This window comes from Cucumis sativus, chromosome 3 (assembly GCF_000004075.3).
Source record: "Cucumis sativus cultivar 9930 chromosome 3, Cucumber_9930_V3, whole genome shotgun sequence".
Lineage (NCBI taxonomy): Eukaryota > Viridiplantae > Streptophyta > Magnoliopsida > Cucurbitales > Cucurbitaceae > Cucumis > Cucumis sativus.
The window spans coordinates 34,424,516-34,452,418 of NC_026657.2; the positions used below are offsets into that span (position 1 = coordinate 34,424,516).

General features: G+C 33.4%; 5 protein-coding genes across 7 annotated transcripts; 2 read left to right on the plus strand and 3 right to left on the minus strand.

Annotated features, from left to right (window-relative positions):
* Positions 1 to 1,580: 1,580 nt before the first annotated feature.
* On the plus strand, positions 1,581 to 5,676 carry LOC101212384 (peptidyl-prolyl cis-trans isomerase CYP38, chloroplastic). Its single transcript, XM_004141036.3, has 7 exons — positions 1,581 to 1,954; positions 2,611 to 2,904; positions 3,085 to 3,284; positions 4,207 to 4,442; positions 4,655 to 4,797; positions 5,029 to 5,100; positions 5,176 to 5,676. Exons 1-7 carry the CDS (start codon positions 1,784 to 1,786, stop codon positions 5,401 to 5,403), a joined length of 1,344 nt encoding a protein of 447 aa, XP_004141084.1. The 5' UTR covers positions 1,581 to 1,783; the 3' UTR covers positions 5,404 to 5,676.
* A 909-nt stretch (positions 5,677 to 6,585) lies between these two features.
* On the minus strand, positions 6,586 to 10,668 carry LOC101212631 (serine/threonine-protein kinase STY13). 2 transcript variants are annotated; one of them, XM_031882380.1, is made up of 6 exons: positions 9,996 to 10,668; positions 8,999 to 9,120; positions 8,422 to 8,618; positions 8,108 to 8,321; positions 7,338 to 7,472; positions 6,586 to 7,177 (listed from the first exon to the last, which is right to left on the minus strand). In XM_031882380.1, exons 1-6 carry the CDS (start codon positions 10,315 to 10,317, stop codon positions 6,971 to 6,973), a joined length of 1,197 nt encoding a protein of 398 aa, XP_031738240.1. In that variant the 5' UTR covers positions 10,318 to 10,668; the 3' UTR covers positions 6,586 to 6,970. The 2 variants fall into 2 exon arrangements, with proteins under 2 accessions (XP_031738240.1, XP_004141085.1); XM_004141037.3 differs by having other exon boundaries at positions 8,108 to 8,282; positions 9,996 to 10,649.
* Positions 10,669 to 13,856: 3,188 nt separating this feature from the next.
* LOC101212867 (deoxynucleoside triphosphate triphosphohydrolase SAMHD1 homolog) lies at positions 13,857 to 19,739 on the minus strand. Of its 2 annotated transcripts, XM_004141038.3 has the most exons (19): positions 19,309 to 19,739; positions 19,147 to 19,184; positions 18,892 to 18,914; positions 18,269 to 18,375; positions 18,110 to 18,161; positions 17,819 to 17,903; positions 17,542 to 17,632; positions 17,289 to 17,327; positions 17,143 to 17,210; positions 17,004 to 17,066; positions 16,835 to 16,890; positions 16,687 to 16,760; positions 16,340 to 16,432; positions 16,148 to 16,249; positions 15,945 to 16,025; positions 15,664 to 15,755; positions 15,542 to 15,557; positions 14,707 to 14,817; positions 13,857 to 14,621 (listed from the first exon to the last, which is right to left on the minus strand). In XM_004141038.3, the coding sequence occupies exons 1-19, from the start codon at positions 19,429 to 19,431 to the stop codon at positions 14,520 to 14,522; spliced, it is 1,416 nt and encodes a 471-aa protein (XP_004141086.1). In that variant the 5' UTR covers positions 19,432 to 19,739; the 3' UTR covers positions 13,857 to 14,519. The 2 variants fall into 2 exon arrangements, with proteins under 2 accessions (XP_004141086.1, XP_031739378.1); XM_031883518.1 differs by lacking the exons at positions 18,892 to 18,914; positions 19,147 to 19,184; positions 19,309 to 19,739 and adding an exon at positions 18,473 to 18,788.
* Positions 19,740 to 21,055: 1,316 nt separating this feature from the next.
* LOC101213103 (photosystem I assembly factor PSA3, chloroplastic) lies at positions 21,056 to 22,749 on the plus strand. The gene is made up of 3 exons (XM_004141039.3): positions 21,056 to 21,481; positions 21,986 to 22,150; positions 22,239 to 22,749. Exons 1-3 carry the CDS (start codon positions 21,113 to 21,115, stop codon positions 22,557 to 22,559), a joined length of 855 nt encoding a protein of 284 aa, XP_004141087.1. The 5' UTR covers positions 21,056 to 21,112; the 3' UTR covers positions 22,560 to 22,749.
* Positions 22,750 to 23,005: 256 nt separating this feature from the next.
* LOC101213516 (formate dehydrogenase, mitochondrial) lies at positions 23,006 to 26,950 on the minus strand. Its single transcript, XM_004141041.3, has 6 exons — positions 26,619 to 26,950; positions 25,877 to 26,048; positions 24,784 to 25,324; positions 24,546 to 24,670; positions 23,943 to 24,055; positions 23,006 to 23,336 (listed from the first exon to the last, which is right to left on the minus strand). Exons 1-6 carry the CDS (start codon positions 26,706 to 26,708, stop codon positions 23,223 to 23,225), a joined length of 1,155 nt encoding a protein of 384 aa, XP_004141089.1. The 5' UTR covers positions 26,709 to 26,950; the 3' UTR covers positions 23,006 to 23,222.
* Between the last annotated feature and the right edge of the window lie 953 nt (positions 26,951 to 27,903).

Genomic DNA, 27,903 nt, shown 5'->3' on the forward strand with positions numbered 1-27,903 from the left:
AACGGAGACGGAAAGTTTAGATATAATAGTTTCAATAATATGAGATGGAAGCTGTGGATTTTGGTTTCTTCCTCGACTTTTCCGACTTTTCATTGTGAAGTATTGGAAGACGACGAAGATCAAGATTGCAATTTAGGGTTTATGTGTTGCCATCTTTCTATTTATTTATAGCTGAAAAATAAAAATATAAAAATATATGTTTTACGTAAAATCTCATTAATTAGTTAAATAATTTTTTTTAACACATTTTGTAGACAAATATTTATAATGATTAGTTTTTATAGAAATTGTTATGAATTGAAGAAAAAAAAAAGGAACTATTTTCACATAAAAAGAAAATGGTAATTTTTATAGTAAAAAAAAATCAGGTTTGAACCCTTTGCTATGAATCAATGGTTCGTCTCAAGATAAAACCTCGACTCTTCATGGGCTTAAGTGTGTTAATTGGGCCCATCTCATTGTGAGCCTCGAATTCAATCTTCACTAAAAATGGGCTAGCCGGCCCATTGGGATTTGGTTTTTGAAACGTTTTTTTTTCCTTTTTTGAACTTTTTTTGTAAAACAAAGAGATTTGTATTCCACAAGATGAAATCAGAGTTGGCATTAGAGCTTTTCCCAACTTCAAAGTTCAAACCCCATCACTTCAAGTGATTTAATTGTTCCTCTTTCTGGGTTGTGGCTTCCATACCCACTTCGAGTAGAGTAGAAAATTCCAACGAAAAGGGGTCTTCTCTGCTCTGTTCTACTTAATTAATTAGTTTGTTGAGTTTACACACCCAACCATATGTTTTCATATGAATTTTATGTCATAGTATACGTACTCATTGCATGGATGTGTGTGTGTGTCTTCTTTATATATATTATATTGAGATTATAACATGCAGTTGTAATGATTCATTTATATTTCTTACAAACTATGAGAATCGAAATTTTTTATTATATTTTCACACATGTGATATTGTTTCTTTTAGTAAAATAAATTATACTGTTTTTATTTAAATAAAATTTGCATTGGGATTAACCCATTTGGCGTAAAACAAAATGTATTTCAGTTTAAGTATAACTTTTATTTAAAAAAAAAATGTTGAAAGTATTTATGAAGATAGCAAAATCTCGTTATTTTTTTAGTGATAAACACGATTTTTTTTATTATTAATAGATAATGATATATTGTTATATTTATAAATAAGCTGGCTTATTTTACCATAATTAAAAATTATCCTAAATTTTACCATATAAATAATTTCTACAAAAATTAAATAAAAAATTTAACATGAATAGAATTTTATATATTTCCATTTCGTTAAAGTTTATACGTTCAATTCATAGTTCTAATCATGTCATAATTAAAAAATTTAATCATTGAAATGAGATACTAATCATAATTTAGCCATTAGATATTTTTTAGTTTGAGTGATTATTACAAGGAGGGAGTAGTTTGAAGAGTGGAATAACTAAAATTTTATCTTCATAGCTTGAAGATCAAAGTTATTGAAAAATTAAAAAGACTTAGGAAAATTTAAGAATGGTGCTTCATGAAATTGAGTATTTTGTGGTGATCTTATCCATATATGGAGAGAGGGTGAAGAGAAGACCCCACTGATACCAAACATACAATACTATTTGTGAACAATAAACCAAACACAATCAAAAACCTTATCTCCATCTTCTTCTTCTTCTTCTTCTTCTTCTTTCCCTATCCTTTCTCCATCTCTACTACCATTTTCATATTCTCCTTCATGTTATTTGGGTGTTTTAATTTACACTGTTTAAGCTAACTCTAATGGCGGCCATTGTCTCCTGCAAGTTTTGTTCCTCTCTTACTACCTCCAAATCCTCAATACCCACTTCCCATTATCGTTCCTCCAAGCTCTGGAATGGCGCTTGCTCCAACCCAGTTGGCCCCAGATGCTCCTCATTCAGGCGAATCAAATGTGGGCTTCAGAATGTCAAGGTAAGATTTGGATCTTCAAATTTTTTTTTGCAATCTAATTTTGCTCGTACCTGTGTGAATTTGACTTGGAAAGTTTACTTTCATATTGATGTTTTTGGTGAATTGGGATTTGTGTTTTGAGGATATTCTGTTGCAAAATTGAAGTTCTATAGGAAGAATTCTGCTTCAAGTCATATGAATTTGGTTGTATTATAAATTTTGTTGCTCAATTTTGATGATGGTGTCATTTTAGTCTCCAAACTTTGGAAAATTTCAAGTACATTCTTAGACTTTAAATTTTGATTCTATAATGCCCTTGCTTCTAAGTTCCTTTCTAGTTGGATGAAATAAAGTGGTACTGGTGAAGGCATGGAGGTACACCAATATTCACACCATTTTATTTTATCCAACTCATCTACTTCTCTATTGACTTAGCCATCGTACGGCGTAAATTAGCCTGTATTTTTCCAAAAAGCAGTTCGCATCATCGTTTAATGAATGACATTGATGATAAGAACTAAATTTTGCATTGGGTCACATAATTTAAACATTTCAAAGGTTAGAAATTAATAGACACAGTGAAATGAAGTTTGATGACTAAATATGGAATTTGACTTGTGAATTAAGAAACAAATAAACGACAAATGGGTTGAATGAGTTTATATTTTGTTTATCAGAAAGGAAGGCCATTTTGCTTGAAGGAGTTTGCAATTTCCTCAGCTTTGGCGTTTAGTTTAATCACAGGGGTTCCAGGTTTAGGCCCCTCTGCAGATGCATATGCGGTTGCTGATCCAGTGATTCCGGAGCTGTCAGTGTTGATATCCGGTCCACCAATAAAAGATCCTGGAGCTTTGTTGAGATATGCTTTGCCTATTGATAATAAAGCCATTAGGGAAGTTCAAAAACCACTAGAAGACATTTCTGAAAGTCTTAAAATTGCTGGAGTCAAGGCACTTGATTCTGTGGAGAGAGTAAGTTATATGATTTTGATTTTCTCCTCCCAACTCTCTAGTAGTAATTTCTTTTTATGAAGGGAATTTGAGGCACTAAGTAGTTTTTCTTTTGGTTCATTTGACCATGATTTTGTTTCTGGTTTTCTGTCTGAGAAACAAAACTGTTATCGCTTAGATATGTTTTTTTTTCCTCTATAGAATGTGAGGCAGGCATCTCGGACGCTCAAGCAGGGGAAGAATTTGATTATATCTGGGTTGGCAGAATCGAAGAAGGAACATGGAGTCGAAGTTCTTGGTAAACTGGAAGTTGGGCTAGATGAGCTCCAACAGATTGTGGAAGACAGAAATAGAGATGCAGTTGCACCAAAACAAAAGGAGCTTCTTAATTATGTTGGCAGGTGAGTTTTATGGCCTTTAGTACATTATATTCTTCATGCTGATGATTGCATCTTATTACTTTTCTAGAGCACACATGAGATGAATGATGTTGAACAAAGTTTTCAATCAAAAGAAACCAATACCAGATTAGATGAAGTAGGATATTGTGCTTTTTGTGTATCGGATTAACCCGAGGTTGTATTGGTGTCATGAACAAATCTGGCACAAAATTGATAGCGAAATCTAAAGAAGTGTAAACTCATAGATTTGACTTAAATGAAAGGAAGAATACTGAGTTTAGCCTTCAAAGATAGTTAGTGTTTCTTTACGTGGCCAACTATTTCTCTTCAACGTTATTTTCTTGCTCCACACTTCATAAGAATTCTTGAATTTTACCTAACATTAAAATAAAAAGGAATGCCTATTTGGAGTCCAATCTTAATTAAGGAAATACATAAAAGACCATCCAACTAGTTAGATTAAATAAACAAGGGAGAGATGTGTTAGTAAACCTTTTGAGAACTATTTCTTGATTCCCAACAATCTCTGTCTTTGGTTCTCCATCTCAACACTTTTCTCTATGACTTTTATATCTTGTTGGGTTGGGAGGATCCACATTGACCTCTTACTCAAGGCTATATGCCTAAACCAATTGAGCTATACTCATGTTGGCGGGTTCTTTATCTCAACTCAGAGTGCCTTTGAGAAAGCCTCATGATCCATTATGATTATGTATCTCCATTTCCTCTAAAAAAGAAGATCCACATGTATGTTATCCTATCCTTGTTCTGAAGTCTAACAATTGAGAGCAACACACGAGTTTTGTATGTGAAAATTAGGTTAGAAGGCTGATAAAAGATAGTCGTCTTTAAATTATAATCTCATACATACCCTTGTCATTGACTGCAGCTGAGATCTTCCTGGGGCATTCGGTTTCTGCAGTGTTGAAGAGGATATGGTCGATGGCTTCCCATATGAAGTGCCCGAGGAATACAAAAATATGCCCCTATTGAAAGGGAGAGCAGCTGTGGATATGAAGGTCAAAGTGAAGGACAATCCGAACATAGACGAGTGTGTTTTCCATATAGTTTTAGATGGCTATAATGCACCAGTGAGTGCTGGGAATTTTGTCGACTTGGTTGAAAGACACTTCTACGACGGCATGGAAATCCAGAGAGGTATATACAAGGAAGGTTAATTTTGCTTAATGAGTATGATTATTCTGATGGGATTTCTTTGTTGTAATTATCGTTTCTACAAACAGTGATTATATATCTGCTGAAAATGTTCAACTGGGCAGTGTTTCGATAGTTGCAGTTGGCATTTTAATATCTTGATATCATAATATGACTCTCTCAACAAGGTTAAGATAATTTTCTCGTTATTGCAGCGGATGGTTTTGTCGTTCAGACTGGTGATCCAGAAGGTCCTGCAGAGGGTTTCATCGATCCTAGTACTGAGAAAACACGAACTGTACCATTAGAAATCATGGTTGAAGGGGAGAAAGCGCCTTTCTATGGAGAAACATTGGAAGTGAGGCCTCTTTTTCTTTCAACAAACTTGCACACTGACTAATATATTCATACATATGCAAATTGCAAACGGTTAAGTCTATATTTATTAGGTATCGCCAAATTTCTTTTATAATAATTATACATAAAGCCATACTTGGTCTGCACATGGCCCCAAAAATAACTTCGTCGTAGTGAAATTTGATTCCTTACTCCAGTTTTACATCTCAGTTCTATCATTTGTTCCAAACAGGAGCTTGGTCTTTACAAGGCTCAAACAAAACTTCCCTTCAATGCATTTGGAACAATGGCCATGGCTAGAGAGGTAATAATTCTCTCTTTCTCTCACTTTTTCTCGAAAATATGGGCAGCCAATTTCATGTTCGTTATTTCCATGCAGGAATTTGATAACAATTCAGCATCTAGTCAGGTGTTTTGGCTGCTGAAAGAAAGTGAACTTACTCCTAGTAATTCTAACATATTAGATGGTCGATACACGGTGTTCGGTTATATAACTGAAAATGAGGACTTTTTGGCTGATCTAAAGGTTGGCGACGTTATAGAGTCGATGCAAGTAGTCTCTGGCCTGGATAACTTGGTGAATCCAAGCTATAAGATTGCTGGTTGAGAAAGTTTTCTAAATCAAGTAATAGCAATACTGAGTTGCCTTATGAATCAATTCATTGATGAGGAATGCAGCCTTATGTGGTTCTTAGTCTTTCTTCATTTCTTATCTCTCTCTCTCTTTCTTTTTTTCCTTTGAGTTTATGAATTCTTTGATATTTAATTTAACCCATTTGAGTGACTTTCATTGTCTGTATTAAGGCCCTCAATCTTGGCTTTTTAAGTAACTTTTTATCACAAAATCAGGTCATTTCATTTATGAATCACTCTTGCTTCTCTTTTTCTTTCTTTCACGTTTTAACTTTTACCTTTTCCATACATTAACATTTTCATATATAGCAAAATAAACTTATAACAAATTTCCATATTCTATCAATGATAAATATTTATTAACTTTGATAATAAAATATCTATAGGTGACATTGATAGATAATGACTAACAGTGTCTGTTACTGATAGAATTTACTTTTCTTTTTGTAAAATTTTCAACCGCTATTCTATTTATAATAATTTACCTTTTATAATGGGAGTTTAAATTGTATAAATTATCTTTTTGTTTGAAATAACATTAGTCCTTCGTTTTCTATATTTGTGTTTTCTATGTTGTTCAAATTTAAAATTTATTCGATCAAGTTTCTAAACCTTCAATTTATGTTTAACAAGTGATGTTAATGAATTCATTAGACTTAATTGAAGTTTGTATCTAATAAAATACCAAACTTTCAATTTTATACTAACTAGGTTCGTGATTATGGATCTATTGAAACAAAATTTAAAGTGAAGGATGTATTATACATTGCATCGAGTGTTTACAAACGTACGAGCCACATGCAAAAAGGTTATAAATCCATGATTGAGATTAGATCATTGTTAACTAATCATTCATATTGTAATTAGAGATCTTTTTTAAAACATTCTTTGGTTTATTTAACTCAAACAATGTCAAGTGAGCAAGTTTGGTATTATGAAATTTATTTTTTAAAAAAATATAGCAAATTTATTTAGCTGAGTTTTGATTATTTTGATTGATTTTATTCATTGGATCAATTGGATTGAGATATATCAACCAACCAGTTTAATTTTAAATTTATTTTGAAACCCATTTAGATGATTTGGTCAATTTAAAAATTCAAAGAAATAAAATTGTGAGATTCCTTTTGTTTGGCACTAAAAAACTATGCAAATATGATTCCAAGACTTCCCCTTTTTAAAGGTAAGCCACAGCATTGCCCAAATATTTATTAATGAAGCTTTGTAAATGTTCAATCCAAGTTAACAGAAGAACATTAAAGCTTATCTTTCAAGGAAAACTTACTCTCTTTTTTTTTTTTTTTTTTTTCTTCACAAGGGGAGGGAAGGGATTGCTACAAAGAAAGAAAAGCTTTACAAAATCCACACTACAAACACAGATATTGCGTAGCTCCTCTTAAAGCCTATAAACCTTCACTCTACTTATCCCTTGACTCTCAAGTTCCAATTCCTTTTCAATTGGACAAATTACAATTTGAATATCTTTGATATTGCATTGTCGTTGCTGTCGTCATCTTTGCTCGATGAAGAAGCAATTGTGTTCAAGGCCCCCGGTACCTACGGAAGCAAAAACAGCCTTGTGACTGATCGAGGGGGATCATACCTCCGCCCTTCGATGTATCAATTGCTTCCAACATGGTTACAACCTCATCCATCTCTGGACGCTTGTCCGGGTTAGCATCCCAGCATCGCTTCATTACATTTGCAAGCGAGCTGGGGCAACACCGAGGAATCTCTGGCCTCAGATTCTGCAGTTAGAGAAATTGAGATTTCATCTTTAGCTTGTATTAAAGTTAGGTGCATTGTCTATTCAAGCATATTAGATATTATTGGTATGACTATGTACTGGACAAAGTTCATTCACAATTTCAAATGGCTAGAGAAATGTGATGTATTCTTTTGACCTACCTGTCGGACAACAGCTGATGTAACTTCTGAGAAGCTAAGGTCGGGATACGGCATATCGCAGCAGTATATCTCCCATAAACAGATGCCGAAGCTGTAGACATCACATTTCCTGTTATATGGATTGCCATTGAGAACCTACCAAGTTTGAAGTCATCCCAAAGTCAGATCTGAAGTAACCAAAAGGCTGATAGCTTAATATTAGCTAAGTAAACAAACTGAACAGTGCAGCCACAATGAGGAAAGACTAAAGTTTTACCTACCACGCCAAAATTGAAAATCAATCAAAGCTCATATTTACTTCCCTATCTTTCAGTTATGTTTTTCGTCTAGATCTCAAGAAACAGGAACATATTGAAATAATATAAACTTGTATGAGGTGTGATAAGTCTCAATGCTATGAAAGTTGCTCGTTGAATTCCATGCACATCACAAAGTTACTTAGCCATCTCAAATTTTACAATGGTGAGTATTTCCCTACTAAAAAAACTTATTTTTGCATCAAGATCAAACTTCAGCACCTATTATAAGAAGTAAGCAGTCATTGCACCATTGTTTGCTGCTAGTTAAAGTTAGTTTTTAATTTTCACCAATAGTTATAGTTAGATTTTAGAGTATGGATAAGATATGATGCTTATAAATCATTCAAGATTTAAGATATAGAATAGCGGAGGATGAGGAGAACAACAAAATTCAATAAAGCATACAAGCCAAATAAGAAGAGAAATTGGAGTTCATTGCATGATTTAAGTCTAGGCTATTCAAGCATATACCTCCGGAGCCATATACCCAAGTGTTCCAGTCTCACCAGTCATATCATTGGGATTTGAGGCTTCAACACGAGCAACGCCAAAGTCTGCAATTTTTACCGTTCTCGTTTTGTCCAGAAGCATATTTTCTGTTTTGACATCTCTATGAACAATCTTCTGTGAATGAAGATAGCTCAACCTACAAATGGTAGCTCCCCTTGAGTTTAAAAGCACGAGTCTAATGTACAAAAAGATAGCAAATTTCCAAGAAGTTCAAGAATTCAGAATTTTGTGGGGAAATGGAAAAAAAATACTAGAGATTCAGTATTTGAACTAACCCTCTTGCAAGGTCTAAAGCTAGCTGGACGACTACTTTGAAAGCCAGCTTTTTCCTTCTGTTCTTTATGAGGTAGGATTTCAGAGCACCTCCAGGACAATATTCAACAACAACACAACAAATATTGCTGGGCATGCCAATTTGGCCATTTTCTGTTTGTATGTGTAGATCTGAGGAGCCTATTGTTGCTCCTATAAACTGCAAAAGTTAATGGAAAACCATTAGTACTTTTTTAAACCTACATAAAAACAGGATCCTCAAAATATGATAAATTTGAACGTCAAACGCCAATAGAACCAATTACTTCATATCAGTAATTAATTAAGCTGGTTGCTTTTTTCATCGCAAATTTTAAGTGCCTTTGTTAAGAACTTGATGCTAGATGTGTACTCTCCTGGTCATTATTAATTAAGTTCACAAGGAAGCATTCTTAGTTACGAGCTTTCTCAAGCTAGATCAGTTTATTCATAAGTAACCAAAAAAGAGGTAATGTAACCTTCATGCATATAAAATTATAGATGAACTTTGGATTAGGTCATGTTGAATGCCGAGTTATGAAGCACACCATAAAAGTTTACCTTTGTAACATTAGGATGGTCAAGCTTGTGCCAAACAGCAACTTCTTGCGTAAAAGCCGCTCTAAGGGACGCGATTTCTGCCTCTGACCTATGACCCTCTTCTCCCCAGTCAAGAAGTTTAACTGGGGAAAAATTAATTAACATTTAATCTCTTAGAGAAAGCTAGTCAAAATAGACTTTAATGAATAATTAAAACAAATGCCCCAAAACTCATCATGAAGAAGGCAAGATATCCCAATAAAATCAAAACCTAAACTAGTAGCCAGTAAGTAACAAAACAAAATCCTCATTTTTAATTAACTCCTTTTGGTTGCTTCCATTTTCAATTTCATGTGCAACTGTGTCTTCAAAAGGGGTGCATATCAACAATTAATGGAGACACACAAAAGTTCCAAAAAAAGAACACTGTGATAGTTAATGCAAGTAACTGTCTGCTCAAGCCAATCTCGTGAATCACGGTTCTGTTGAGGATAATATCTACAAAGAGGCCATAGCTCCAAAAAAGGAAAAAACGAAAGAAAGAAAGCCAAACAGAACTCTGCTACTTCTATTCAATTCCAAACAATATCATTTTCCATCTACTAATACTCTCTCTTTTTCTCTAGTTGAGAAAAAATATTGATGTAGCAGAAAAGAGTTTGTTCTCATTTTGTCATACTCTCAAACAGGTTCAAGGCAAATCTATCCTCAAGAAGTAAAAACTCAAAAACCCCATTTCATTTATGAACTAACTTCCACAAGAATTGAAAAAAACAAAATACTGATGACCTTATCGGATGTTAAATTCAAAATCTGGGTGTTCCACAGAATACCATATGAAGAGAATTAAGAACCCCCAATGATAAATGCAACAAAAACACAAAGAAAACAGAACAGATTGAGTGTTTTTTAACCATGCATTAATAAACAAATTTTCTCAGAATCAATAACTAGCCATTTGGAAAAATGGGGTGCATTTCATTTCTTCAACAACAAATTAGAAGGAAAAATCTCGTACCAGCAACATCTTGACCATCATAAACTCCACGATGAACAGTTCCAAAAGTGCCACGAGCTATGACAGCTTTGATGATGAGTTTGGAAGGGTCAATCTCCCACTCCTGTCTAGTGATTGCGGGTCTTCCACCGCCAACACCTCCTCCACCACCGCCGCCGCCGCCGCCGCCGCCGATGCCGACACCTTCCTCATCTTCCCTCCTCTTGTTCTTCTCCATAGTCCATGCTTTGCTCAAATGTCTCTGTAACTGCTCATCTAAACTCTTCAGATCTATTTGATCTGCTCTCACATACCCACCTCCAGTTTCACTCTTTTCTTTCATAATTTCCCACCAATTTCAACAAACCAACGACAGAAATTGAAAGACACAGAAACAATGGTTCGTGTTCTGGGTCAGTTGAATAATGGGTTTGTTCGTGTGTGTATGGAGTTGAAGATTGAATTAAGAAAGAGATGAAAGGAGAAAGAGAAAATTAATAATAATAGTGAGCACAAGAAAAGTAGAAGTAGAGAGAGAGAGAGAGAGAGAGAGAGAAGATTGTGATTGGTTTCTACTCTGTGTTTCCTTTGTCCATCATCCATGTGGGCACATGGATTATGAAACCCACATCGGTTTCTTCTTTGCCCTTACGAACGCTCTTGTTTGGTTTTATACACACACACACAACACACACATAACACGCACACACAATTCTTTCTTTCTTTCTTTCTTGTGCTTTTCGTTCCTTTTGGGGAAAGTTTATGGTCAAATGGTTAATGGCTTTTTGTTTGACTGTGTTTTGTTATGGGTTTTTGAAGGTGTGTTTTGTAGGAGGGTACCAGCACTGTGCACTGTGCACTGTGCACTGCACATGCCAAAGCAGTTAAAATGGAAGTTATGGAATTTTATGATGTACTCTTATTTATTATTTTTAATTTAGAGTTTAGGGTTGATTTAGGAGGGAGGGGCAGGAGAAAATAACAATAATACTTTAAAATATGCCTTTGACTTGGCTTTCTGTACGAGAATTAGCTGTACATATCTTCTTTTTTTTAATCTTCTCACTCTTTCTTACGTTCCTTATAAATTATAAATTAATTATAGCTTAAGTTATGAAATTTAAAATAACATTCATTGTCTTTTTTTTCTTCTCTTTTTAACAATTCTTCTTTCAAACTTTAGTCTTTGAATTTATTATATCATAAATGATTTAAAGAAAGAAAACCATAACAATAAATTCAACAAAATATAACAAAAATTTAGATAAAAACCGATAGATTTAGTTAAAAAAATTATTTTATTTTATAAATATTTAAGCAATTTTACCATTTACAATCATTTCTCTTTCAGTTTTTGTTCAATAATTTTAAGAAAAATTTTGAAATGTCTATGAAAATTGAGGAATCGTATTGCTTAAATTACAACTTTGCTTATGATTAAAGAATTTAGAAAAAAACTGCTTACAATATTCTTTTTTTCATATTGCAAATTTGACAAATATAACCGTAATCATATGGTAATCTAACGACAATCTACTTTTAAATTTGCTAGTTTTACAATTCTGAAAAAATATAGGTGATATGAACTCTATTATTGTTATTTCTGCAAACTCTTCCGTTAATTTCACTTAGTATAAAATTCTTTCCATATTTGAAAGTGATGCAGAGACGATTATCCATTAGTACAAGGGTATAACAACTTTACTTGTATAACAACTTTAATCTCCAATCTCAAGAAAAAGGGTTTGTATCTCAAACTACATGCCAATAACAGATGACCATCAATCTTGAAAATAAAATAAAAATTAACATTATTATTTTACTAGAAACTAACATCGAATATATTGCAAAAATAACAATCATGCTAAAAGTATTAGTAATATAACAAATAAAATAAACTATAAATAAAGTAAAATTTAAATTCAATTCTTAAAATCTACCCGTTACCAATTCTAGTATTGATAGAAGATTATTATAGATTTTGTTTCATTTACAATTCTTTAATAAACGATGTTAAAAATTACGTTCAAAAGTGTACACTAGTAATAATGAAAAATTACCTTCAAAAGTATACACTAGTAATAATGAAAAGGAACCAATTTATTTATTAATCTAATTACAAAGTTGATTTTTCTTTAGTGCAAATGTTGATTTATGCAAGAACAAAAGCTGGTCAGTTTTGTATGTCCCCTATAAATTGTATCTAAAAAACTTTAGTTAGGTGGCCAAACAATGAATGCATATTATACAATCAATTTCCCATTAATGATTGAAGAATCTATGGCTTCCAATGTTTGTGGTGAGACAGAGCCCCACTGGCACCAAGCCTCCAAAAACGAGAAATGTTTTAACATATTTTGAAAATATTTTTTTAGTACCCTTTTGAGAAAAAAGGAACTAAAGATTGTTATTGCAATGGCTTGAGTGACCTATAAATTTTCATTTTTAAAAAATAATAATACAAATAAGATGCTATTGCAGTGGGGAGCAATATGATGCTCTTCAATTAATATATACACACACACACACTTAGAATCTGCCCATTTCAATATATACTCTATTCAACTTCCCACTATCTCTATTTCGTACAAAAGTTCAAGGTATATTTCTATCGTTTATTCCAAATACCAAAACTTAAAAAAAATTGTATTTATGTGATTACTTAATTTTTAAAATTATTTATTGAAAAATCTATTAGACACAAATTCTAAGTTTCTAAATTTCAAATTTATACCTAATAGATATTTTGAATTTGTAGAAACTTATTAAACACTTTTGAGGTTTTAAGGCTCAAACTAAAAGGGACATTTAAGTTCAAAGATTAACCTTGTAGTTTAATCTGTATTTTAAAGTATCTTTGCTACTTTACATAGGTAAACAAATGGAACAATGATATTCAATCTTTGAACCTTAAATTTCTTTTAATTCCCATAGCATCTACTGATTTTCTATCTTAATTTAGTAAATCTCTGCAGTTAATATCATTAATTTATACTAATTGGACTAAGAATCTATTATTGGTTACAATGCAGCATAAGAGAGGGCAGACAGACCAATAGATATTCCCCATTGTACTTCATCATCACGGTTGCTAATTCAGTCAGCATGTCATGCCAACATAGGACTTGAATGACAAAAAGTTCAAACCATAATTGAAAATTTTTAAGTAAAGAGATAGAAACTTGTTTTTGTGTTTTCAAGTGGTAAAAGAATGTGTAATTAAACAACACTGTAGTTTTCGTTCAGCTAAATTTGTAATTCAACTTCTAGTAAACTTAGGGCATTCCTCTCTAGTTAAAATAGTTTTAATACCTTCTCATGCTAAACAAGCTGTGTTTAGTTAACTTTCACCTAAACAATTAGGACATTTAAATCGTAATTATTTAATTTCAATAAATTTTTGAAGCAATTAGTAGAATGAATTGTAAATTCACGAGACCCACAAGCCGTTAATAAGATATAAAATTGTTGTTTTCTAGTTCTCAAACCCACAAGTTCAAATAAAAAGTGGGGTTCACAACTCTACTCCCCACTCCTTGGAACAAAAATGGTTTAGAATGGTTTTTCAAGTGAGTCATTCCAAGCCCGCTTAAGTCCCTCCCCAGTCATGTTTAATTAAAACTAGGGAGGAAAAAGATCCGTGAAGCTTAACCTTTTTGACTTCAAGAGGGCACTGAAAGAGAAGAAAATTAAAAGGGATGGGAGAGTCACGGGGATTAAGAGCGATGTACCTGTTATATTGTGGGTTGGACTTCGATCTCGATTGATGGTTGAGATTTTAGATGCCTCGTGAATTTTCCCATCATCCTTTTTTCCACAAACCTGCAACTTAACTCCAAATACTTTAGTTATTACATTACATTACATTACACTACAACAATATACAAAATGGCAGCACGTTAAAATATATCAGTAGCATTTTTTTAGCCGTAGAAGTTTAAAGCAACATGAAGTCTACGGGGAAACTGAGGTAGATTTTGGGGAAACTAACAAACGTATCACATCAAATTCTATCTAAGATGCATCAAACTTTCCTATCAAGTATTAAAACAAAGACCGAGACTTTACAATATAGAACAAATTCAAAAAGGTGTCACAACGCCCGAGTACTTTGATATTGATCTGTATTGACGTGACGTTATAGAACCACATTTAACAACAGAAACAGGTCGAAGTATGGTAAGATGTACAATACTGAATTCAGAAAGACAAATATGCAAATAAAACCTTGTCAAATAATAAACCAATCATCACAAACTAAAAGCTGACGAGTCCCAGGCAACATTGAGTATTACGCAGGCTCAAAATCTTCAGCAGCTGTCCCTAAGGTTGACAACAAAACTTGTTGACCAAAAAAAATTTTCGTGGCAGGATCCTCCAGCTAAACCGGGTTAAAATCAGTAGCGTGTGTCATATACAAAATTCCTCATGAATCTAGCTTCTAGGAGGGAAAGTCAAAATCACGAATCTGTAATTGTAAGCCTGTGTATTGAAGTACTGTCTCTACTTTGTAAAAGAGAATAGGTAATATCAACAAAAGTAACATCAAATGCGCCGTTTCTTCTTATCTGGTGTTGCATGTACTTGTGTTTTAATCCCATAAGTTTTCAACTGAAAGTTTTCAAATGCTTCTGAGATGGCTTCTACCTGTAGATTACATGGAAAAGTACTTAGGTTTAGAAAACAGAAACAAAAACATGATTGCAATAATCTTGCATCGAAGTATACGAACCAACTCAGGTTTTTTGGAATACACCCTCACTATCATATCTTGATATGATGTTGGCAGTAAATGGCTTATGCGATCATCAGAAATCTTGAATTTATCGTTGCTTTCGTAATCCTGAAAATTGAATCGAACCTGTTATAATACTACAAATAGAAAGATGACAACAAGACAAAATTTCCTGTTAAATGGGTTTTTTAATGAGATGCTCTTGGGATTAAGTAAATCTCATGCCTCAACTAAATAGCTACTTCACATACTTATTTCTAACCCCCCTCTTTATTTTACAAATTTTCTTTGATTTCTCCCCTCTGCTCTACTGTCAACGTTGCCTTAATCATGTTGGTACTGAGCAGAAAGATGCTGAGGTTGGCAGGAAAGTTGAGATGTAAATTGGACATATGAATGTTGTTTGATTTTTTTTTTAAAGTTACAAAGAGTCGAACACCACAAAACTTTGTAATAATTACTTGAATTCATTAATATAGTTTGGGCAAAGGCTTAAATAGGCTATATTTTTAATGCTCACATCCAGACATACTATTTACAGATTTACACAAGAACGAAGACAAGTCCAGTTGCATGTATTACAGTGTGACAAATATTCAAAGCAAGAAATTTTGCTACTAATGAAACAATAAACCTCCCAATCCTCCCCAATCGATGTTAATCATTCACTATATATATCAAAGGTCTAAGGTAGGCATCGTGCTATCTTGCCTATAATATTAATTTTCGAATATTGAGTGAGAACAAAGATTCACGTAAAATCCAATAAGCTCTGAAAAGATATAATTTGAAAGGTAACAAGGTTAAAAAGTATAATGAATGAGTAGTGTACCTTGAAGAAATGGATCCTGGAAAACATGCACAAGAAGAGAGAAAAGATTAGCGACAACAAATTTACCACAACTACTGCATCAGAATGATGTCACCCCCAAAAAAATTTACTTTCTTAACAACCTTTCGAGAGGATTTTTTCTACCACGTGTCAAGTCAATCCTAACATTGCTGACAGCAACGTCCTCCTCTTTTAGCTGCACTCCACCATTTTTCTTAACAATGATATCACAAACAAGCTAAATTCAGACTCTACTTTGTTAACTTAAGAAATGAGTATACATTTAAAAAATGTTTGGTGCACTCTTTTTTTTTGTATGCTCTTGTATTCTTTCTTTTTTTCTTCTCAATGAAAGCTGTTGATTCTAAAAAATAAAATAAAAAATATGTCCAAGAAAAAGAACCTGAGAACAAACAATATCTTTAGCAGTTACATCCTTGAAGTTTTCCAGTTTGTCTTTTGGGACAGCATATTCGTTGCAGAACTGGAAAAGCGGAAAAATTCAAAAGTGTCAGCTTCACTTTGTACATATTTCCACAATCTAGCGCTTTATCTTATATTTAACATTGAACCGCTGAAGAAATGGCAACAAGAAAAGTTCAGAACCTGGTAGAGATTTCTTCTGCGGATTCGCAAAATCAGATCCCTAGATTCCTTTAGCTCTTTCTCTGAAGCTGTCTCGATTGTTTTAACTATAGAATCATCTAACTGCAGTTTAAAGATAAAAGAAACACCGTAAAGAATTTATGCAGAAAAACTATCATGAGCATGAGAACTTTGATAAGTAGTATTTAAAACCTTCCAATACTGCGATGGATCATGTATGTACGATGAAAGTTGCAGATAATCATTTGCCTTCAACAGAGCATCAACTACCATAAGCTCAATGGCCTGCATATTCAGAAGAAATATCTATAGTGATAGCTTTTCAGAATTTAATTCTACTTGTAAGTTTTTATCCTATGTAAATGAGTTCTTACAAGTGTATCAAAATAGAAAATAGAGTTAGGATCTGTAAAGGAGGGTAAACATTATTAAAGAAGAGAGGAATTGGCATAAAGACCAATGATTAATTTGACTGAAGTATTATTCTCTATTGAACTCAAAAAGGAAAGAGGGGGGGACTTATATTCTTATATTCCTACCTTAACTTTTGGATGCGTATAAACTGTTCGATACAAATCAGCCCGAGTAGCAAACAATTTGTGAATGGTAAGATCTGGAAAATCATAACTAATAAGCAAAACTTTAAGTTATAATTGAAATAAACAAATATAGCCTGATGATACAGACAGTCAGTAGCCTTATAGCAGATTTCATCATCTATAACTCGCATAGTCTCCATTAACCTGCATGGCAAGCATAGATTACACATAACAATCTACCTTACAACAAACTCCACAACCCCCCATTCCATAAAAATTAAAATTAAAAATTAAATCAAAATACAAGACAGACATACCTCTCAAACAGAAAGTTGCATCCTAAACCACAAGCTCGGCAATCACGTACAATATAATCAAACCTAAAGTAGATGTAATATTTCAACTGGCAGACTCGTGTAACTGAAATTAAAATTTTAAAGACCAACAATCACTTACTTGTCCACATCAATTCCATTTCGTCCATTTGCAACAATGTCATATAAGAAACCCTTCTCCCTTGAACCCTATTTATCACACATAAAATGTACGTACAGACCATAAATTTCAGGTAAAATTGCAGAATATAACAACAAAATTCCTACCTTTGGCCGAGCAAATTCAGAACTAGACAGTATCATCTCCTGACAAATTCAAAAAAGTACCGATATTAAACTTTAAATCATAAACTTCTAAGTTTTTAACATATTGGGCATCATAAAGGTAGGCCAATATAATTTTTCTCAGTCTTTTTTTCTTTTTTGGACTTAAGCATCTTAGTAACCAATGTAAGAATGATATGCTTTGAATCAAAGAAAGTACCAAATAGTTGGTAAAATATAAACTATATAAGTATACCTTAACTCTTTTTATCATTCCAGAATCAATATCAATGTGGTGCTCATCAACAATATGGTCAACCATCTTAACTGACATAAGTTCATGAGACCTATAATGAAACAATAAATAAATAAATAAAAGAATCAATTACATGGCAAACAAATATAACTTCCACAAAAACGCTACTCAAGTTATATATTTTTCCTAAAAAGTAAAAAACAATTAACAACAATAATAATAACAAAGGAAAACAGATTCATAACCAAAGGCAATCTATAATGAAGACGTCAATTACCATTCATAGCCACTCAAAACCTTGGAGAGGAACTCACGCTCAAAAAGGTGACTGAAAGGCCCATGGCCTACATCATGCAGAAGGCCTACAAATTAACAAAGAAGTAATTACCAACAGACATCGCAAACAAAAATTATATAAATTAAAAGTACAAATAAATAGATAAATTGAACTGCTCTCAGTAAAGTTAGATAAATTAGAAGAAAAAACAAACAAAGAAGTGAAAACAAACCAACAGATATCGCAACAAGAAGTAACATAAATTAGAAAAAGTAAGACAGAAATAACTACCAGCAAGTTTCACCGTCTGGATATCACCGCGATCAATATCAAGCTCTGCTCCCTATAAGATTAAAATAATGAGGCATCAATAAGAGATAATTGCCTTTGAAACTACTCCATAAATAAACTACTGCATAAGTAACACAAAATCAAAAAAGTGATTTGTACTTGGTAGTTTTTAAGCTTTTGAACAGCATCTCCAGCTAGCCAATACACTCCTAAAGAATGTTCAAACCTAGAATGTACAGCTCCTGGATATACCATATGTGTCACACCTGAAAGTATACGAACTTGATTGTAAGCACATGAAACTAATAGTATACATTGAATATTACTAAATTTTGTGCCTAGAAGACTTAAGATGAACCTTACAGTGAAACTGTCAAGAAAAAGTTCAGTCTAGAACAATCTTAAAAACAATCTCTTCAAGGTAAGAACTCCTCACCATGTCACTGAGATATGTAGTGATCAACAAGTTCACAATATAATTGTCATAAACATGCCAATATATAGTCCAAAGACTCCAAACCAAACAACGAGTGAAGCACGAGCTTCTATCAGTAATACCAGTTTATTAACTTAACTTCGATTATAATCAGGACATCCCCAGCAATATTTGACTAAATGCCAAATGCGTTCATATTTCTGATTTGAAACAGCTAACCTGATAGTATCATATGCACACCTCCTAAATACATATTCATATTTGTGAATGTAGCGACCTTAAATTCAAGGATTAACAAATACAGAACATCATTAACAAAAATGAATAAACATACAAAAATACTCACCAAGCTGTTTCAATTCACGAAGCCTGCAATACAAGAATGAGTCAAATAATCAGACAACAGCTTACAGAGTTCATCTTCAAAACTAACAAACAGGCCATTTTTTTCATATTTCTTTAGAAAATACACACTCAACTCAATAACAAAATAAAAAAATCAAAATAAACACAAGCCAAAGGATATTCTCCTCCATAGATAAAGAAATAGCACCACTCCACCGTCTCACAACAACAACAATAACAACAAACATGAACTCACCTCTGAAACTGCTCGGTATCAATAAACTTCAAAGATAACTGCAAAAACAAACCAAAACTCCACAAATCAAATTCCAATTCCGAGAACCGCAACGTTTTCACAAGAAAACAAAAATTTAATCCAGATTACATATGAAATCTTAACAAGCAAAAAAAACATTACCGGATCAAGATAAATGTTGCCGTGAACGTTGTCATGAACGTGTTTGGAGCAGCGGACATCCAGAGAGGAATTGAAGTTGCGAACAGGAGGAAGCATCAGTTCGTCGTTGAGAGACGCACCCATACCTTGCGGTTCGGCAAAAAGGAATATTCCTCGAACTTGGACTGACGAAAGAGAATGAGAAAAAAAAGAAAAAAAAGGAAGCGAAAGGATAAAGATATGTATATACGAAGGAAACGGAAATTGAGGAGAAAGAAATGGCAGATGAAATTACTGGCGTGGTTGTTCGTTAAGAATGGGAAGAGGAAGAGAAGAAGAAGAAGAGAAAGAGAGGGAGACGTTTGGTTTTTGGGAGTTAGCAAAGAAATGAAGTACAGAGAGGAGGGAGTAATGGGGAGAAAGTGCCGCCAAAAAACGTGGCGATTAAATGGTAATTTATAATCAAAACAAAGCAAAGGGAAAGCAATTTTGTGTATTTCCCTTTTAATATTTCAAAAAATAAAAATGTGACCCACACGCATTACGCATTACGCATTTCAGCCTTCAGGTGTTTCCTTTAATTTTTCTCTCTTTTTTTTGGGTCTCGTCTAGGGGCATTAACGCTAAGAATGTCTTATTAGTTTGTTTGTTTTTTTGGAAAGGAATTAAATTGCAATACAATGAAGACCGACCTTATGACTCCAGCCTAGGGTATAATCTCCATTCCTAAACATCAAAGGTGTAAATGAACAAATTTAAGTCTATTCCATCTAAGAAGTTGCAGTAGAAGTTTAATGTTGAAAGTAAAAGATGATCCATGATGTATTAAATATTACTTTTAGGATTTAGGGAAGTTCGCTCACTACGTGGACCAATTGTTTTTTTTTTTTTTTTTTCAAATGGATTTTATGGGTTATCGTGACTCACTAAATATACTAATTTTCTATGGTATACAGACTAGACTTGAAGAAGACTTGCCTTAATGGAACAAGGAAGGAATGAGTGAGGTAGTGGAGGAAATATTTCCAGAGTTAGGCACATCCCTGGCCACGCATTAGTTTTCCTCTATGCTCCAATTATTTGTGTAACATTTTCTAAAATATGTGTTTGAATGATTAGAGATTTTTTTTTATGTAATGTTTTAAGGGGGAATGTACATTTAACTTAATAAAGCATCATATTAGCTCTGTGTCAACCTAGATAATAGATAGTTATTATAAGATTGAATATCTCATCGTCTAATTATTGTATTAAAGAATATATCAAACTCATGTATATATATATAAATAAAAGAGGTTATGGTAAATTAATTAAAACGAAAAATATAGTTCGTGAAGAAAAGTGTTGAATGAACACATGGGTCACTTTCCTTTACAATTAAGTTCTTGAATGACATTATTGTTTGGTTGCTAAAGAATTGATTCCTATGGACAAAGACAGCGTTGTGAATGGTTATAAGCAATTGTCATTTACCTTTAGTTTGAGATCAAAGGTTTGTAAATAGAAAAGGGAAAGTTATGGCTATCAATAAATCTAACTATAATAATATAATTTTAACCTTTCCCTGTTAAAACTAATTTTAATAAAATTGTTTGAAAATGATTTTTTCCTTTAATAATTTTTTAAAAGAAAATCCCATAAATGGGCCAAATGGGCCTATCCATTCAGCCCAACAAAACCCAATCAGAATTCAACCCAATCAGAATTCACAATTTCAGATTTTACAATAATAATGATAAAAAGAGAATAGAAGAAATAAAATCCCAAATCGGATAACATATATAAACGAGAGGGTGAGAATGAACAACAGTTGAGAGTCGCAGCCATGTCCGTGACCTCAACTAGCACTACTTCATCTTCTCTCCACTCCAATCCCAAATTCTTCTTCCTCTCTAACCCCATTTCTCCTTCTCCCCTCTTTCTCCGCAAACTTTATGGCCGACGCCGGAACCCGAATTCGGCCGGCGCCTTCTCCATCAAGGCTTACATGGAGAGTCCCAACTCTCTGTCCGGTTTTGCAAGTAAGGTGATCGGATCTCTGCCTGTGGTCGGACTGATCGCGAGAATTCTGAGCGATGAAGGCGGCGTCGGCACTGACATTATCGATTTTGCGGAGTTTCGTAGACGAGTTGGGAAGAAATGTACGATTATGGAGTCTAAAGCTTTCTATGAATTTCAAGAAAGAAAAGGCAAGGTAAATGTGTATCTTTATTTATGTTTATAATATCCTTTTTAAATTATACTTCATTAACTACTCTACTTTTTCTTTTTCAAAATAATAATTACTCTAGTTTTTTTAATTAAAAAAACAAGTACTTATGATAGGTAAAATTTGTTTTAAAACTTTTTAAATGTTCAGTAATTAGTAATATCTTTTTTATATTCCATTGATTCCACAGGAGAACTAAATCCTCTTTTTAACTTATTTGGAGCAAGAACTAAGTTAATGATTAAAGTTGCAAAACTTTCCAAGGTTCAAGTTAAGCGTAATTTGATGAAATTGAGAAGTTATATAACCTAACAAGTTTAGAGGTGAAATAGGTTGTATTGTACTCGTAAGTGCAATGGTGTATTTATTAATTTAAATATATTGCAAGTTTAAGATTAGAATTACAATAATGCTGCTTACTAAATCAATCAAACCAAGAAAGGTAAATCATAATGATTTGTGTTGAAGTAGAATAATTGATTGTGGTAGGCTGGAGAGCCATTGTATGTTCTATTGTGCTGCTGGCTAGCAGCCGTGGGAGCTGGTTTGCTTAAATCAGAGGAAATTTTGGAAGGAGTAGCAAGGCTTAGGATTTCAAATGATATTGAGTTTGAAGAAGAGACTTTCCTTGCTATGATGAATGAGGCTAGAGAGGTTTGTTACTCATATCATACATATATTTTTCCACTTTAAAGTCTCATTTTGCCTAAAAGAATAAAACGATGTTCATCTATGTATATAGAAACGAGAAAAACTAAAAGCGGCTGTTCCGAACATTCCGATGGAGGTTCGAATCGAGAAAGCACTTGATGCCATTTACGTTTGTTCATTTGGGAGAGACCCAATAGAGGAAGATGATGAGAAACTTTTAGTCATCATGTTGAGTGCTGTTTTTCCATCTGTTGGGGAAATTGAGATTCAGAGGATTTTGAAAGAGAAAGCAATTAGAATTGCTGAAGGTAAGGACACTGCCATTGTTCCAGAGCCACAGCCTTTGTCAAAAGAAGCTATTTTAGCCCAAATGAAGGACCTCCAATTTCTCCAAGAGAATAATGAAACTTAAGAGTCATAATTTAGTTTAGTTTGTTTGGTTGTTTTGTCAATTTGTAAGAGTTTGAATCTTTTGCTCCACAGTTTTCTAAAGTTGGCTGTTAATTATGGTATCTATATGATTCGAGATTAGAGGAGTGAGTTTAATTAAAATCCAATTAATATAGTTTGTTCATAAATCTAAAACGTTCTTTTTGGACATTGTTTGAGATGAGATACAATATAGCCGTATTCGTCAATCCAAACATAATTTAAAAGATAATGCACTAATCATCATCTCATTGATCATCTACCCCGATATCTGTTAAACTAAAGAAAAGAGAAACCAATCTAGTTGAATTACACTATATCATTGTTGGTTTCTAACAATTCAGTTCAATTTTGATCCATTTCATTGGTTTCGATATGTTCAGTTGAGCAATTGGTTCTATCAATTCAATTCCTTTTTAGGCAAGGAAGGGAGAAAAAAAAAAACTTTGATTCATCCTCAAAGATATCCATTTTAGATGGAATTACATTATGATGAGATACATACAGAAAAAAAGACTCACAAAGACGCTGATTTTGAAGGCACAAGTGAACTCCCACAGAAGCCAATTTATTTTGGAAACTAATTGTTGACTAAGTGGGAGAGAGAGGGAGGACACCATGGCAGATAAGACAAAACCTAAAGCACTTACCGGTATTGAGGTGCAAGTTGTCCTTCCTTGACGATGTAGTTTTGAGCAGGGAATTCTTCTCCTTTGAAGTACCTTTCAAGCATGTCCTTAACTCCGGCAGCATATCGCAACTGCATTGTTTCCGATATGGTATCATTAGTAAATATGTCAATACAGTAATAGAAGATTAGCTAACTTGTAAAGCATATTCTTCTTGAAGGTAACATTAGTAGATACGGTCAACAATGAAACCGAACAAGCTAATAGACATTGGATATTGAAATTTTACATTTTTTTAGTGCAATACAGAATCGTCTAGCTTGTAAAGCATATTGTTCGCATAGGTGATTCAAACTACATACTTTTTAGTCGTTAACACATACTACCTGTCATTTAAGCTATGTCACATTCGAACTTCTTATTTAAGTTTGTGTTAGTCTAGTTTTGTACTCTGAAAAGTATCAAGTCTATATTTATCAGATTCATTAATTTTGTAAATTTAGAATGGCATGCTAACTATATTAAACATTAAGCATGCAGTTGACAAACTTATTTGACACAAAGTAGAGATTATAGAAACGTTTTTAAGAAACGAGACTAAATTCATACCCCAAAAGTTAAGAAACCAAACTTATATTTGAGTTTGTATAATAATAACTTTCATTTTCACAAATTGGTGGGAGTAAGCCTAAAGGGTATACTCAGAATCTAAATTTTGTTCTTGAAGAGGATGATACCTGTGCATCGATGGTAGTGCCCGAAATATGAGGAGTCATAGCTTGGTTAGGCATGTAACGCCATGGATGGTCCTTGGGAGCTGGTTGTGGGTTCCACACATCACCACTGTAACCTGCATATTAAGAACAGTTTGAAGTATTAGCCAATAATGGAATTGGGATTAACTTTATTTGACTGAATCATCCATAGTAAGTCATTAAGATGAGTTCTTAGTCTAGATCAACAAGAACCTCCTAGATGTAAATTTGACATGTGGGAGTGTCTGATAGAAAGATTATTGTCTTCTATCCATGCCCTTTTGAGTTATTTGAAAAGTAAAGCTGCCTTACTTCAAAGGTTAAAGAAATTTGTAAATTTGACATGGGAGTGTTCTAATTTCAATTGTCTAATTATATAGCAACTAAAAGTTAATGTCCACCCTCCAGAAACTAGTGTACTACCCCTTTGATATGTCATATGTTTACATGTAGGGAGTCGAAATAGTTTCACTTTGAGATTTCTATTTTCTATATATGTGTAGCGTATTTGACAAATAAAAGCATAATATATTGACTAATTGATATATGTTACCGTCCTGCTAAAGAATTATATTCTCCAATTACCTCCAACGTGTCCACTGTTACAAGCGTCAACAACAGCTTGAGTATCCATAATTGCTCCTCGAGCATTGTTAACAATCAGTACTCCTTTCTTGCACTTGGCAATTCTTTCTTTGTTAAATAGTCCCCTGCAGTATCAAATTTAAGTTGTGTTTAGACATGAGTGCCAAAGCTTCCAATCTAAAGTATTGTAGACGAACTTCCCTGTGGTTCATGAGACACTATGAAGCAAAATCAATACCTTGTCTTGTCAGTTAGAGGAGTGTTGATGACAAGTACATCACATTTTGGTAGCATTGCATCCAGATCCTCCTCAAACTGTGCTCCAATCTGCTTCTCAAGTTCAGGATCGATCTTGAGTCGATCGTGGTAGAGGAGATTGCAATTGAAAGGTTTCAGCCTTTGAAGTAAGAGTTTGCCAATTCGTCCAGCCCCTACGGTTCCAACAGTCTTGCCCTCGAGATCATAAGCTCTGTGAGCTATTCCAGCAACATTCCATTCACCATTAACAACCTGGTGGTATCCTGGTAGGAAATTCCTGACAAGAATGAGAATTCTCATTAGCTCATCCTCCGCAACTGAAACCACATTGCTTCCGGTAACCTCTGCAACCGTTAGTCCAGCAGCAGCAGCAGCATTGAGGTCAACATGATCGGATCCAATTCCTGCCGTGAGAAGCAACTTCAAGTTCTTGGCCTTTTTTATCCTTTCAGCAGTTACGTAGGCAGGATGGAAGGGGGTTGTTATGAGAACATGGAGATCTGGAATGTGCTTTTCAAGTTCTGAAACAAAAATGAACAAAACCAAATGGGTCCAATTAGAACACAGTTGGTATGTAACTAAATGAACTGTCTAGTATTTTCACTAACAAAAGTAGATACCTTTAGTCCAAAAAAGGATTGATGGTTTATTTGAAAATTATGCTTCAAAAGACACTTAAATAGTTTTCCATTTGAGTCGTAAAAAATGAAATGAAATAGTTGAGTGACAAAGTCTATTTAATAATCACATATTGATTTTTTTTTTATTTAAACAATATTAATATGGAATAACATATCTAAAATGTTGACTGCCAAAGTTGAAATGAAAAGTTAACATTTAGAATATTATCATTTAAATAAAGTTTATAAAACGCTAAAAAATTTATATTTAAATATTTGATTATTTAACATAAAGTATATTTCAGCCTAAAAATGCCATTGGTTCTGTCTGGCCCGGAAAGTTCTTCGTCTTCCTAATCTATCGGGTCTTAGCGGGAACAAACCCGCCCTTTGTAAAATAGGGAATACAGACAGACGAATCAGGTAAAATGTTTTGACAGATCAGATGCTTACCAGAATCAAGTCCTTCCTTGTCATCAGTGACTATATACTCATGTCCTTGAGACTCCAACCATTCGCGTATGCCCAAGGCTCCCTCCACACATCCCACAAAATTAGGGTTCATAGCAGCATACTCATTAGCCTTGTAAAACACACCGACGATCTTCTTGCTCTCTGCAGAAGCCTGATCATAATCAAGGGAGAAACGAAAGCCGTTAATTAACTAAATTCAAATTCACAAATCACAGAATCAACTTCAAGTATCCAGAAACGCTCCCTCCACCTCCGATCTAGCTCACAATCACACAGAAACACACAAACTGGACCTAGCTGTTTTAGTAATCTATCTTCACGATCGGAGACTAGAAAAACTAATCAATCACAAAAGTAGCTTCGATAATCCATAAATCCATCCTCCACCACTCTATCAAACACTTACACAAAGACACAAATTAGACTTCCTGTTCTCGTAATTAACGACAGAAGAGTGAAAACAAAGAAAGCAATACAATCTGTCAACAACAGAGGAGTAAAAACATGATCGGAGAAGGAGAGACGAACATCACACATTTCAGCGATCAAATCCATAAGAAGAGAAAAATGGCGAAAATTCAACTTCCTAACTCCAGAAACTCCACAAAAGAACGTCAAACTTCGCAATGAAAGAAGAAAAAGAAGAGTAAGGCAGTTGTGAGACAATAATTGGAGTTAGAGAAATGGAATTGGTTAAGCAGGAAAAGGTAAAATGGCTCACATGAAGATGCCTGAGGAGAGGTGATGAGTGAGAGGTTAGAGAAGAGGAAAGAGCTCGAATCGCTGTTGTAGCAGCCTGCTTCATCGCCATGATCGACGTTTGTTGAATCTCTGACAAAGTTTTATGCGTAAATGAAAGACTCGTGAACGATGAAGGAGGTGATGATGATGATGATGAAGGTGATTGGGAGGTTTAGTGAGTGGAGTATTTATAGTTGGCAAAATGGTATTGGAAGCGAAACCGCTCTTTGCTTTTGTTATTCAGTTTCTCTGTTTCTTTGCGGAGGCTTCCTTTCTATTGTACGCCACCACTCTGTCTTCTTTCTTTTGCTTCATTCTTTTAACTCCCATTAAACTAACTAGTTTCGTAAATATTCACATCCATTGTGTAAAAGTATAAACCAACTGTAATTTTAATTTTTTTTAATTGTTATTTATATTTTTTTTACTCCAAACTTTTTTATTCCGTCTTTTCTCGTTTGGTTTTTCAACCTATTATGCTCACCCCTAATTCTTATATAAATGGTTGATTTCTTAACCAAAATTTGGAGAATTATTGTTTTAATTTTTAAATTTTAACTTGTTTTTTAAACAGTTAAAAGAATAATACATGACAAAGTAAAAATGTTAAAATTGAAGTAGTAGTATCTACCCGTTTAATTTTCAAAAACAAAAAATTACTAAAAGAAGGCTTGATTTTCAATTTTTCTTTTACTCGATTTATTTGATTCAATTTTTTTCCTATCTATCTATATATTATATGAATTTAGTACTTTATTGGAAAAAAATTGGGTTTAGAGCGTAAAAATTTATTTATATCAAGGATTGAGATCATCAAATTAGATGTCGAATTTAGTCCAATAGCAAAGAAGTTAGTTTTTGTTGAAATTGATCAAATAAAATAATAATTTTCGTTACGCAAATTATAATTGGCGAATATATTTCTAAAATTTATGACAAGATATTTAGTTTTTTTTTTCTTTTTTTAATCTGAGTTTAGCTTAAGGAAATAAAATTGTAAAATAATCATAGTCGATATTTGGTAAAAGTATTTTCGAAGAAACTATTCAAGCATGGATTATTTTATCTAAAACTACTTCGCATTTTGACTCCAAATTTTTTATTTAGTTTCTCCGAAAAGAAAAATCTAACAAAATTTTTAAAAATAAAATCATAAATAAAAATCAAACACCGTCACCGATCAACCAAATCATCTTACCACAAAATTAGAAAAAAAACGTGCTTTTAAGATTATCTTAATTATGTAACAACTTAATTTATAATAT